Below are 13,400 nucleotides of genomic sequence, written 5' to 3'. Positions count from 1 at the left end.
TTTTCTTTTTTTATAGATAAAATCTGTTGTCTATCAAGTCTTTTATGATGAGCTTCACCTTGCTATCTTGAGTCATCCAACTAAAAATTTTTTTCAAAAAGCAGGATAAGGGTAAAATCTGCTTGTTGGGGGCGCATTGTATACAGTCGCACTGGGGGATGCTGTTCATGGTAAAAGCCCAATTGTCTCATAGCCGGATCAGAACCACTGCAGTTCTTTTCAGCCAGGGCTGTGGGAGATAATGAGCACGCCAGCTGTGGATTATACAGTGCGCTTTTCATGGGTTCTGAAAGAAGGTAATGCTCGGTGCTGTGGGATTTACTCAGTTATGAGAGAAAAATCTAAAGCTGTTTCAGTAGAGGATAAAAGGTCTGAGAATCCTTTTCTTCCTTTCTTTTTGTCTCACCTTTTCTTCTTTCTGAGAGGTGACTATAGGGGGGCTGCGGCTCTGAAGAGAATCACCGATAAAGAGAGCTGGTCGGCAAGCCCGCATTGAGGCTTACCCTATTTTAGCATGGGTCTCCCTAACGTAATGTAATGTACTAATGTTTTCCTTTGCAGCTGGATGAAGGCTGGCTGGAAGATGAAAGGAATGAATTCTTAGAGGAGTTAAACTCAGAGATGCTGGAGGAAGAACATAATGAAGGGGCCCAGTGCACAGCCAGTGAGCTACAGCAGGTAGGGCCACCCATCTGAACAGCATCATTGGAAATGTCGCTAGTTTTCTCTAATGGGTAAGGAAACACAGTCAAAGGGGTTGATCAAACAACTCTGTAATCTTTTTGGGCAAATGATCTTCTCAAATGAAGCAGAAGGAATACGGACCTTTTCTATTAAGATTATTCCCAGTTTGGAAAGCCTGAGCAATATTGTTAATATAATACAGTAGCATTAAGATGTTGAAATAGGGAGTTTTCAGTGTAATTTGCAGAAACTTAATAGTAAATATGTGTGTTGTATTTGGCTATAATTACTAGGAACAAGCAGCTATCAAATGTGGAGTAACTTCAAAAATGGAAATTTGGACTTTATAATATAAAATGTTTCTATAAATGTAAAGAGAAGAAGATGTGATATAAGGATTTGTATACTTCATGGGTTAACCAGACCTGTGTGCACCTAAACAACCATAAAGGTGATCTTTAGCCCCGTACCGGCTGTATGCATGCCCCACAGCATTATTTGAGGTGACCGACATTATCTTATCTTACGGTCACATATTCATTCAACAGAAATTTGAACTCTTAATGTTCCAAGTACCATTCTGCTACTTAGAATGTTTGAAAGAATAGAGTTCCTGACCTTAATTAATACACAATGAGGGAAGATCATGGCGTGGCTATGGCAGAGTAAGTCTACGAGTCTTATTTTTGTTATTTTTGCACTACAAAAAAAATGACCTATTTTTTATTCTAATGCATGTCTTTCATCTGCCTGACATATCTCTTGCTAACATTCCTGTCAATTTACTACTTGGTTTAATTATCATCCTAGTCCCAACATTAATTATTAACTCATCTTAAAAGATGTTTTTTTTTAAAAAAAAATCCTGACAGGTTAAACTATGTGAAGCATAGCCATTCTAACAGCTCACCAACCTGAATAATGAAATATGTTTTCCTGCTACCATCCCAAACAGAATGTCGTAACTCCACCGTCGACACAGCCAGAAGTGATGTATCTTGGGATTCTTGCTGGCCCCTCTCCTAGCCCGTGCTCAGAAGTAATGCCACTGGGTGGTAGTTGTTTTGCAGTATAGGTAGAGTGGGAGTTTCTATATATGACTTCAGTCAGCACCAGCCACAAATAAAGATATCTTTTGTTGGCAGCTGCTGCTTACAACCAAGAAAATCCTTGCTCCAGGCCTTTTCTTTCTTAGATAAAAAATGTAACCAGTACAGAATTGACAAGAGGTTGTTGGAATAAAGAGTAAGGGAGAGATCCTGTTCAGGAGCATGCAGTGCCAAGTGCTGCCTGCTCACATCAGATGGAATACAACTGTGAGGGCTTGTGAAGGAACACAAAACGTCCCTGAGGTTAGAGACCCATTGTGTGGCCAGTTTTCTTCACCAGAAGCCTGAAAACTGATGAGAAGTACAAACACCTTTAAAACACCTTTTGCCCTCATAAGAGGGACTATTGCATGAGCAATGTCCTGTCAGAAACACTGTCTGTCAAAGTCCTAATTCCAGAGGGATAAATGACAGCCAGGCATTATGTTAGGAACATTATGTTAGAGCAAGAAACTCTGGGATCGGAAGGGAGATTTTCATTTTCACAGTTTTTCACAGACCAGTGAATGCAAAGTCAACTTAGCAACTTAAATTTGGAGGCAGTTTAGTGAATGCCTTATACCACCAAGGTTAACTTTCTACGCAGTCTTGGGTTGCACAGTGGCCATGAAGTCATTGTACAGTGATTCGCATGGCATGGTTTGTATCCTTCCAATTGTACATGAAGTAAGAAAAAGACTAGCCATTCTGCACTGTCTCAAGTCCTTACAAGATACGAGCGTGCTTTCATTGTAAGGACTGTTGCATATATACTCAAACTCCCAGAAGTAATATGACCATCAATCAGGGTTAAGGTGAGCGAGGCACAGCATGTAGCCCTTGTCAGACAGAGCCAGACGTGGGGCTGTGAATGACTTTCCTTTGCTAACTGTAATTTATTTTTTTATCAGAAAGGCATTTAAAATCAATCCATGTAGTCATAACTAATACATGAACTTATTGTAGGGAAAGCTTGAGAATCCTATAATTAATACGAGAGAGAGAAAGAGAGAGAGAGAGAGAGAGAGAGAGAGCTGTATTTTCTTATTATTTATATGACATTACTTTTGAAGAAGGAAATAACAATTATCTATTACTTTAGAGTACTTTTATTATTCCATCCATTCTTTCTTACCACAGGTTTAATTGGGTTTAGTCATGTAGGCTGGAGTTAGGAGATAGATATTTACTATAGTGAGTAAATGCACAGTAAGGAAAACGATGTGGAGTGAATAAGGTGGATCACGGATGACATGCAGTGAGGAAAGAAAGGCTTTTAGCATATCCATCTCTTTGGGCCATTGATAAGCTGTTCTTTATAAAAGTAAAAATTATCAGGTAGTAAAATTATATATATGCATATATGCAACCTATATGCAGATTAGATATGTCCATATATGTCAAAACATGTTTTTATATTATATGAATGCCTGCTCATCTGTGTTGCTCAAATTTTCCTGTGGAAACTATCCGTTTTCACTTGTTATTGGGGAAGGGATCACTGTTCAATTGGTGCAGTAGCCAACATTATGACTTCAGACTTTTACAGAATAAAAAAAAAGCTGTATTGTATTGGCAACTAGGAAGGAGGCCAGGAGCTGAAGCAGGGCTCAAACTTACTCTGTGATGGGTTAATTTGAAGGGATTTCTAGGGGCTGGGAAGGGAGAACATGTCCTAGTTAGGGTTACTATTGCTGCTATGAAATACCATGACCAAAAGAACTTGGGAAGAGCAAGGTTTACATAGTTTACACTTCTATATCACTGTTCATCATAAAAAGAAGTCAGGACAGGAACTCAGAGCAGGAACCTTGGGGCAGGAGCTGAGGCAGAGGCCATGGAATGATGCTGCTTACTGGCTTACTCCTATGGCTTCCTCAGCCTGCTTTATTAAAAATAGAACCCATGACCATCAGTCCAGGGATGGCACCACCCACAATGAGCTGGGCCTTCCCCCATCAGTCACTAATTAAGAAGATACCTTGCAGCTAGATCTTGTGGTGGCATTTTCTCAATTGAGGTTCTCTTCTTTCAGACGACTCTAGCTTGTGCCAAGTTGACATAAAACTAGCCGGGACACTCACTGACTGGCTAAATGTCATGCCTCAACATAGGCTGTGTAGCTCAATGTGGGCAGTCACTTTCTATACAAGGGATCTTAAGTACATGACATGGTTGTACTGATAAACTGGATCCTTCTGTTCATGCCCATTCTCAAAAAAGTTGGTTCCAATTCATAATAGTCAATCACTAATGAAGGACTTTAGTTATTTTTCTAGAAGATATTCTCAGAACTTTATTAGTTATTAAGAAAATTTTATTAAGAAAATTATACCCATATATTATCCAGGTCAGAGGTAATTTTTGTCCTTTGTCTTTATGCATTCTTTGATCTAGAAAGTTCAGTGAGAACTGCTATTGCTGCCTAATGAGGGTCTTGTTGAGTGGTTAGATTTGGGGTTGAGGAATAAACTTTGTTTGTAGAGAAAGAATCATACTAGATGTTGACCATTGTGTCTAGGCAATCCAAACAAGTTAGGAACTTTAAAAGCAGTCGGGTGCCCACTACTAGAAACAGAATCACCATAAACGATAGGAAAGAGCACAGGAAGGAACCGAGCAGAGCAAGAAGCCAAATGAAGATATCTAAAAGTAAGACGGAAAGCCAAGGCTGGTTGAGGAATAGAATCACCTTTTTTGGCTATATTATTTGGCTATATTGCAATCTTGGCTGCTTCTCATTCCATTTGTTGAGATCTGTTCATATGCATGCACGCACTAGTGTTCACTGTATCACAGACTACAGTCTTATTTGTGAAGCCAATACGAAGTCTAGCACAACTACTATCTGAGTACAAAAAGCTGGGAGATTCCATCACAGGCCTACAGGCTTTTTCATTTGGGACTTTTTTTTTGTGTGTGTGATTTCTCTCTGGAGCCCATTTTTGCCCTTCCTTTTAGTCAATGAGAGTTGACTGATACATGGATGCTGAAGTTCTTATCTTTCCTGAGAAGCAACTTAACCCAGTAAATCATTCACAACAGTATCTAGAATAGCAGATTGCTTTCCAGTCTCTAGAACCCTGTAGTGTTGGGTGATGCTATAGTTGGTGTTTATTTTTTTTCTTTTATTTTTTTAAAAAAGAAAACAAACTATCTTTTTTTTATTTTACATACCAATCCCAGTTCCTATTCCCTTCCCTCCTCACATTCCTCCAACCCATCCACTCCTCAGAGAGAGAGAGTAAGGCACATTGCTTTGAGGGAGGATGAAGAACCAAGGCCCTCACTATTATATCTAGACTGAGCAAGATATCCATTTAGAGAGAATGGGTTCCAAAAAGCCAGTATAAACATTAGAGATAAACCCTGGTGCTACTGCCAGAGGCCCCGCAGTCTGCCCCAGCCATGCAACTGGCACCCACATTCAGAGGGACTAGTTTAGTCCTATGCTGGTTTCTTCCCTGTCTGGCCAGAGTTGGTGAGTTCCCACTAGCTTAGATAAGCTATTTCAGTGGGTGTCCCCACAATGGTCTTGACCTCTTTGCTCATTTTCTTACTCCTCCCTCTCTTCGACTAGACTTTGGGAGCTCAGCCCAGTGCTCTGCTGCAGGTCTCTGCCTCTGTTTCCATCAGTTGCTAGACGAAGGTTCTATGGTGACATTTAAGATATTCATCAATCTGACTACAGGGCAAGGCCAGTTTAGGCATCCTCTCCAATATTGCTTAGGGTTTTTGCTGGGGTCATCCTTGTGGATTCCTGGGAATTTTTCTAGTGCCAGGTTTCTTGTTATTTTTTTCCTGAGGTGTCACTAGAAGAGCAGAGAGTGGTGTGTGTGTGTGTGTGTGTGTGTGTGTGTGTGTGTATGTGTGTGTGTAGGTACAGCTCTTTCTGGTTTTGTTCTCATGGCAACAAAGACATTCAGAAGAAATGTTCTCAAGCCAAGAATGCCTGGCACCTGCTAAGTCCTGTTTGCTCCTCTCTTCTGCTGTTATAGGCACTGTGTCAAGGCACTGAGCAGATATCACTGTGCAATGAGAGGAAGGCCTACAGAGTCTTGACGTGCACAGATATAAAACTTTAAGAAGAAAATATGAAACAAATAAGTAAAACCCCATGATCTTTGCTTTGTTTGGTTTGGTTTGGTTTGGTTTGGTCTGGTTTTTTGGAGACAGGGTTTCTCTGTAGCTTTGGAGCCTGTCCTTGAACTAGCTTTTGTAGACCAGACTGGCCTTGAACTCACAGAGATCCGCCTGCTTCTGAGTTCTAGAATTAAAGGCAGGTACCACTACCACTGAGCTAAAACCCCATGTTATATTCTAGATCTAGACAATGAAACATAATTTTCTGTAGCCATACCAATTTTTATCAAAGAAAACCTAACTTATTCATGAATTTAGGCTTCCCTAAAAGTTGTATTTAAAAGGACTCCTACACCTAAGGCTCAGGGAGCCTTGTAGAAAGAAGAAACGGAAAGAGTTTAAGAGCCTGGGGGCTAGAATGTCTTCTGTGAGACAGAAATCTTTATATTTGCCAAGGAGAAGCTGTACCTATGAAAGCTCACTAATATGAACATCTAAGTAAGACTTACATAATGGCAACACCAGATAACATGCCCAGGCAGACTAAGGAACATTCATAAAGCCTTACCCCTAAATAAAGAGCTACAAAGGTTTTGGAATAAGGGAGAATCATTCTTTCCAGTTACAAGTCCCCCTGATAATCGAATCCTAAGCAATTAACCCTAAACATATGCACACATGAGCAACACAAATGGAGCCAGCGGGTTGCATTTACACACACACACACATACACACACACACACACCAATAAAAATTTAAAAAGAATAAATCTCATGAAGGTGAGAAGGAGTGGCGGGGAAGGGAACAGAGGAGCAGTTGGGTAGGGAAGATGGAAGGTTTCAGTGGATTTGAGCTCAAATACTTTTGAGGAGAAGCAGAAGTGTAGGTGACTGAAGTAGAATTTTGATAAGAATTAACTGTTGACCAAAAAACAAAGTTACTTTTACTGCATGAAGCATTTTAAAATAAGAGTCATGATTGGTAGTAGAATAAGGCTGCCCGATTCTCATAAACTAAGATGAAGTACAGAACCTAAGAATCTGTTTCCAACAGAGAATTGAGAGTCCAGCTTCATATCAGTGTGTTAGTGCTCAATTTTCAGAGACTCATATAAACAATCTTCTCCTAACAATGGCTAACCAGGTAATAATCAAAGCTTCCACAATATCTCTTCTTGTAGAAGATTTGCCCTCTATGGACTCTCTGGGACTGCTCGGAGCCTCTCTGACTAGTTTAGCTTTCCAATTTTCTTCCTCCCCCACTTCTGCTCTCCCTCCCTCCTTCCTTTCTTTCCCTCCAATATCACACAATTTTTTTTCTTATCCATAAACATTGCTTTCTGTTTTTCTTGTAAAAAGGTATCTTCATTTCATTTTTGTGTTCTTTGCATATACAATTATACATGTTAAATATACTTTTAAATCTTAGTAACTTTAGCACAACTCAGGGAGAAAGCAAGCTTTAACTGCCATACACCAAAAAATGGATGAAAATACATCTATAACCCTCCAGAATAGTCCTTTATTTTTATAAAATTTAAGAAGCCTAAGCACATTATAAATATTATATTATAAATATGCTTCAAGTATTTAAACTTATTTAGATTATCATGTTTTATATCTAACAACAATAAATATAATCTTACCTGTTCAATAAATCCAATCGTATATTAATGATTTGAACTAACAGGGACTATTTAAATTAATAGTTTTTATTTTGAGACAATTTGAAAAGAATTTCTCCATTTTTTCATATAAACACATACCACAGAACAAATATACAAAGGACTGTATAGAAACACATATACACAAAGTTTGTGTATCTTTCAGCTAACCAGGAGACTGTAATACAAATTTATCAGGTAATAAAAAGAAAGTTAAAACTGAATCATATTCGTCAACAAATGGAAAGGCTAAGGTCATCTAACGTTAAGGCTTTTAGTGCAAGTCTTATATAGTATTTGGATTGATTTTTGAAGTGAAGCCATCTCCATAGCTCCTGATGGAGCTTTTTGGGGTTGTTGTTTGCTGTTGTTGGTGGTGCTGGTGGTGGTAATGTTGTTGTTGTAGTGGTGGTGGTGGTGAATTGTTGTTGGTGGTGGTGCTGGTGGTGGTGATGATGGTGTTGTTGTAGTGGTGGTGGTGGTGAATTGTTGTTGGTGTCGGTGATGGTGGTGGTGATGATGGTGTTGTTGTAGTGGTGGTGGTGGTGTATTGTCTTGTTTGGTTTCTTTTCCTAGTCTTGGTTTCCAATGAGTCTATGGATTTGTTCCTAGCTATTTACCTTTGAGCTAGGCCTGACTGAAATAGCAATCTTACAAGTAGCTTGGAAGAATCAACAGGCGTAAAATGGGCAGATCAAGAACTTAGAGAGCTAAAGCTCTTTAGACGCCAGCTCAGTGCTACAGTTTCAGAACTCGCTAGGAAATAGCCACAAGAAACTTTAAAGGAGCCACACTAGTCATACACACGGGGGAAGCACACGGAAGCCAAGTGAATTTACCAGAGAAAGGCCACAAGGCACTGCCGTAAGCTTGGTGATGACAGGAGGCAGAGGAAGGTCTGAGGAAAGCAGTCACTTTACACCAACCCTAGTCTGAGGAAGTCTAGGGACAGTTTCCCTTGGCGGGATTGAACTCAATTCTGCTCAGTGGTCTCCAGAACTCCTTTTGTGAGAGGCTTATCTGGTTGCTTAAGGAAAGGCACTGCTCAGGAAATGTTTCAAGCCACTGTGCTGCTGCTTACCAGAGTCACCCATCTGCCAGACACCCCCTCCTAGTGTCTCAGAACACACTGACTCCAAGTGTGTAGGTAGCTCAGGAAAAGGGCCACCCTCAAGTACACCTTCTGATGAGCTGAGTTCCTTCTAACCCAGGAGTGGGGCATGTTTCCACGTGACAATATAGTAAGTTATGCTAGCACCTATCTTGGGGCCTTTGTTGCCCAGCGTATCCAGGGAAGGCTGGAGACAGTGTTTATTCTTCAGAACCAGAGTGCTTCATATATAGAAAGTTCTCAGAGGAGTATTGAGGTAGCCCCCAAATCCCTCAGCCTCTATCAAACCAACTGTCACCAACCTGGCTTCACAAAACAGAGAAAAAGAAACTAATAGGTATGGGGAAATACAAAGCAATTAAACAAGAGTATACCTCTCGACTGGGTCAGACCAAACAGCTGTGCAGTGTCTGCCACATAGAACCTTATTATTCCACTTCTACACCCAGACTCCAAAGGCAGGAACAGCCCAGGACTACTAAACTTCATCTCCAGAAGTCTGTCCCTTGACCAAAGACTTAGCTTATACACCTAAACCAGGAAGGCAGGTCAAAGCGGTAGCCTCTCATTGGCCTACTCATGCAGAGACACCCTGTTTCCAGAGGTTTCTTTCTGGAAAAAGTGAAATGGATGTGGAAGGTTGGAATCTCGACATGGAAGACTGTTGTCAGTTCAGATGGCCGACCAGCAAGAGCTGCACCCTCCTGAAGGGCCCCAGAGCATGCATCTTTACAGGTCACAGGTTCCCTTTTGGGGGTAGCCATACCCTTCACAGGAGTTTGAGGTTATTGTATCAGTCACTAGTCAGCCTGACCCCTTCTGCTTATGTCTGTAAAGCTGGATCCATGCCATAGGGGCCACTGCTAAGGAATTTTAGTATTTAAGAAATTTATATGTCCCGGTAAGCCCAGGCCTACACCAATTCATCTTTGCAGAGAATTACTGGCTAAGAGTGCTTTTTATGTGATTGAGTCCTAGTACATTGTGCTTGCTTCGGAGAAGCATTAATTTGGAGGTGTATTATGGCCGTGTATCCAGAACAGGGCACATTGGCCTTAAGTGATGTGGAGTGGGAGGAGAGTTTGCCTTCCAGCCCATGCTGCTACTAACAACCAAGATTTGTCTGGAGTGGAGTTTTCTCCTCTACAGACAGAGAGATAGCTTGGGAGTTCCAGCACAGCGTGTTAGCATAGCTCTAATAGTTTGTGATATGGGCCTTACTATCTTCAGTCAGTTTTCCTCTGAATTTATGTTGTGGGAATCTGGAAATAAGCCCTCTGACACCAATAGCTGTGATGGAAGGACATAACACTCACTTTTGGACCAAAGCTAGGACAGTCCCTGCAAGGCTTTGATCCTGGGTCCAGTTCGTATTTTCATTTTATACCCTAAAACCACAAGGCAGGGTGGGGAACCAAAAGAGATTTTACAGAAGCATAATAGGGGAGTCAATAGGTTGTTGGGCGTAATGGTCCATTGTTTTGGCTATTTCTCCAGGTCATCCTGTACCAGGGAGCAAGTAAAGTCGTGCTTGGCAAATGGGCAGTACAAGCAGAGCTTTAAGTAAATCACTAAATAAATCAATAAGTCAGTGTTAGATAATTGGTCCTTACTACTTTATTCTAATTCATTTATGGAAAGTCAAGAAGCAGCAACAGTTAGGTGATTGTGGCTCCCAAACACAGGATCACTGAAATCCTAAAGATGTAGATACTGTTAGGTATGCTTCTGTACTTTTCACCTGAGAAGTTCAGGGTCACTTCATGTATATTTTTACCTCAGTTTCCCAGAGAGGAAAGCCTGAAGGTAAAGATTCTTCATTTCCAGGTACGCTGTCTTGTTTACACCCAGTGAGTGCTAGAGGCATAATGAAAGAACTGCTTATTCCCTCTATGTCGCTGCGCAGAAGCCTGTCATGAGCTAATTAGTAAGCATGCTACAGTTAGAGCTGCTTCTAGGAACTGCACCTTAGCCCTGAAGCATTTTTTCTCAAGCAGGTGTAGAATAGCCTGTGTTTTTACAGAATGATTTCTTATGATCTCATAACTTCATTTTCAGCCAAAGAAGCAGGAAGAAGAAGAAGGCACAACAGACACAGCGACATCTTCTTCCAACAACCAGGAGAAGGACAGTGGAGTGGGACGCACCGATGAGAGCTTGAGGAATGATGAGAGCTCGGAGCAGGAGAATGCAGTCGAGGACCCCCATAGAACGTCTTTGAAGAGCAAGAGAGAGCTGGGGCAAAGCCAAGACACCCTAGGAAGCCTTGAGCTTCAATGCAATGAGAGCTTTGCTGGTGAAGAGTGCTTGGACTCAGACTGTGCCAGCAACCACGAGGTGTGTGAAGGATTCCAGCAGCTGCTGGAGCTTAAGATTCGAAACCACGGAGACTATGACCTGTACTACTCCAGTAGCACAATTGAATGCAACCGAGGGGCGCAGGACGGGGTGGAGCATGAGCTGCAGCTGCTTAACGAAGAGCTAAGAAACATTGAGCTGGAGTGCCAGAACATCATGCAGGCTCACAGGCTCCAGAAAGTGACGGACCAGTATGGAGCCATCTGGGCACTGCATGATGGAGGATTCCGAAACTACAACACCAGCCTGGATACGACGAGGGGAACACTGGATGACATCATGGAACATCCCGAAAAGTCAGACAAGGACAGCTCAAGTGCGTACAACACAGCCGAGAGCAGCAGAAGCACTCCACTAACCATCGACCGGTCTCCCGACAGTTCCCTTCCAAGAATGACCAGCCTCGCCAATACGAAAAATCTGAGAAGCACAGTGACAGCCCATCAGTCCGCTTCCAGACCCAGCACCAAGGAATACACGTCTACCCATGTCAAAACCACCGACGAAGGCTGCAGCATTGAAAGCCTGGAGAAGAGTCTAGAAACTCACCAGCTTCCGGATCAAGACAACACAGTCAATGAGCACACTCCCTATCTCTCTCCTTACCACAGCTCCGCCTACAGATATGCCAACATCCCTGCGCATGCCCGGCATTATCAAAGCTACATGCAGTTAATTCAACAGAAATCTGCCGTGGAGTACGCCCAGAGTCAGCTCAGCTTGGTGAGCATGTGCAAGGAATCGCAAAAGGGCTCAGAGCCCAAGATGGAGTGGAAGGTAAAAATTAGGAGTGACGGGACCCGGTACATAACAAAGAGACCAGTGCGAGACCGAATTCTGAAGGAACGTGCCTTAAAGATCAAGGAGGAGAGGAGTGGCATGACCACAGACGACGACACCATGAGTGAGATGAAAATGGGGCGCTACTGGAGCAAGGAGGAGAGAAAGCAACACCTAGTCAGGGCCAAGGAGCAACGCCGGCGCAGGGAGTTCATGATGCGGAGCCGGCTGGAGTGTCTCAAAGAGAGCCCGCAGAGCAGCGGCGAGGGCAAGAAGGAGTTGAGCATCATTGAACTGAGCCACAAAAAGATGATGAAAAAGAGAAACAAGAAAATTTTGGATAACTGGATGACAATCCAAGAACTGATGACCCATGGAGCCAAATCTCCAGATGGCACAAGAGTCCATAATGCCTTTCTGTCGGTGACCACCGTATGACCTGGCAAATGGGACAAGTGGCTTACCGGAGCATGCTACCAGTTTCGGTAGAGTATGATTGCCTCGTTCAATGTGGCGTTTTTATATATATTTTGTGACTTTACGGTTTAAATTTTTTGTAAGCAAAAATATCTGGTACTTTTTAATTTGCTTTTCATATGCTGGTACCTTCTTTGGCTACTATCTTTCCTTAACTTGTGATATATTCATAGCGCTCATTTATAGAAAAAAAGATAAAACAATGAAAAAACAAAGGAAAGGAAAAAACTCCAACAAAAACTAAGGCTCTAATTAATTTCCTATTTTAATGTATCTATTGTAAGTTAAAATCTGGATTTATTTCTCTAATTTCCTTATTTTCTATTTTAATAGTTCAATGCCAAAACACGTCTATGCTTACTTCCTGGCATAGTGAATACTAAATCAAATCTGCTCATGAACTACATGCCACATCTTGTCTTATTCATGGAATAACACCCCTTTTAACGGCCTTGTGTACATTTAGCACATTAATGGCGGTTGTCTTTGTCTCGGTGAAGTGTGGGTGGACAATCTTCCTGTGATATGTAGTGACACTGGTCATGTAGCTAGATAATTGTGGTAATTTGTGATGATAAAAAATAAATTATTGATTATCCTTAAGAAAAGTTATCAAGGACTGTTATTTTCCTTGTCCACTGTGGTTAACATGTGTAGCTGTACATATGCTATTAGAAGACTTAATTGTGAATTACAAATTGTACACTTTTTTCTATCACCTTTTTTTCAATAAAGTTGTTTTGAAACATGACTTATGTATCATTGTGTTGCGAATTCCTACCTAGAACAAATTAGACAATAAATGCAGCAATCCAGCAATGCTCAATTCACCTTCATGGCCCTCTCTGCCTTTCACATGTGAGAGAGCCCAAAAAAATATTTCGGGAAAAATGGGAAGAGAATATTAGTAAAGGACCTCCCAAGACACATCTATTTCCCTATAAAACTCACATTCCCCGAGAGGTTTCAACAATGGAACCCCACCTCTCACAGCTTTGGAGACTGTAAAATCATACAGTTTTAGTCGGGCACAATCCAGTGTATAACAAAGCATGTTCATTTAATAGGTCATCTAAAAACAAGCTTTGGGGCGTCATCTTTGCAGGAATCTTCCACATGTTCAAATTTAATGCCTTCTATGTCTTTATTAAAGGGT

General features: G+C 41.5%; 1 protein-coding gene across 1 annotated transcript in view; it reads left to right on the top strand.

Annotated features, from left to right (window-relative positions):
* The window catches only part of Pdzrn4 (PDZ domain containing ring finger 4), a 159,806-nt gene extending 146,759 nt beyond the window's left edge, over nucleotides 1-13,047 (top strand). Inside the window, exons 7-8 of the mRNA XM_041672118.1 lie at nucleotides 562-678; nucleotides 10,688-13,047. Coding sequence (XP_041528052.1) covers nucleotides 562-678; nucleotides 10,688-12,205 — 1,635 coding nt within the window. The 3' untranslated portion in view covers nucleotides 12,206-13,047. The remainder of the gene's footprint in view (nucleotides 1-561; nucleotides 679-10,687) is intronic.
* The last annotated feature ends 353 nt before the right edge of the window (nucleotides 13,048-13,400 follow it).

Source organism: Microtus oregoni, unplaced genomic scaffold, assembly GCF_018167655.1.
Source record: "Microtus oregoni isolate MIOR12 unplaced genomic scaffold, Mior012 000022F_ref0000154, whole genome shotgun sequence".
In the NCBI taxonomy this organism is placed as follows: Eukaryota; Metazoa; Chordata; class Mammalia; order Rodentia; family Cricetidae; genus Microtus; species Microtus oregoni.
Note: the sequence above shows the minus strand (reverse complement) of the source record. Positions and strands in the feature narration are given on the sequence as shown.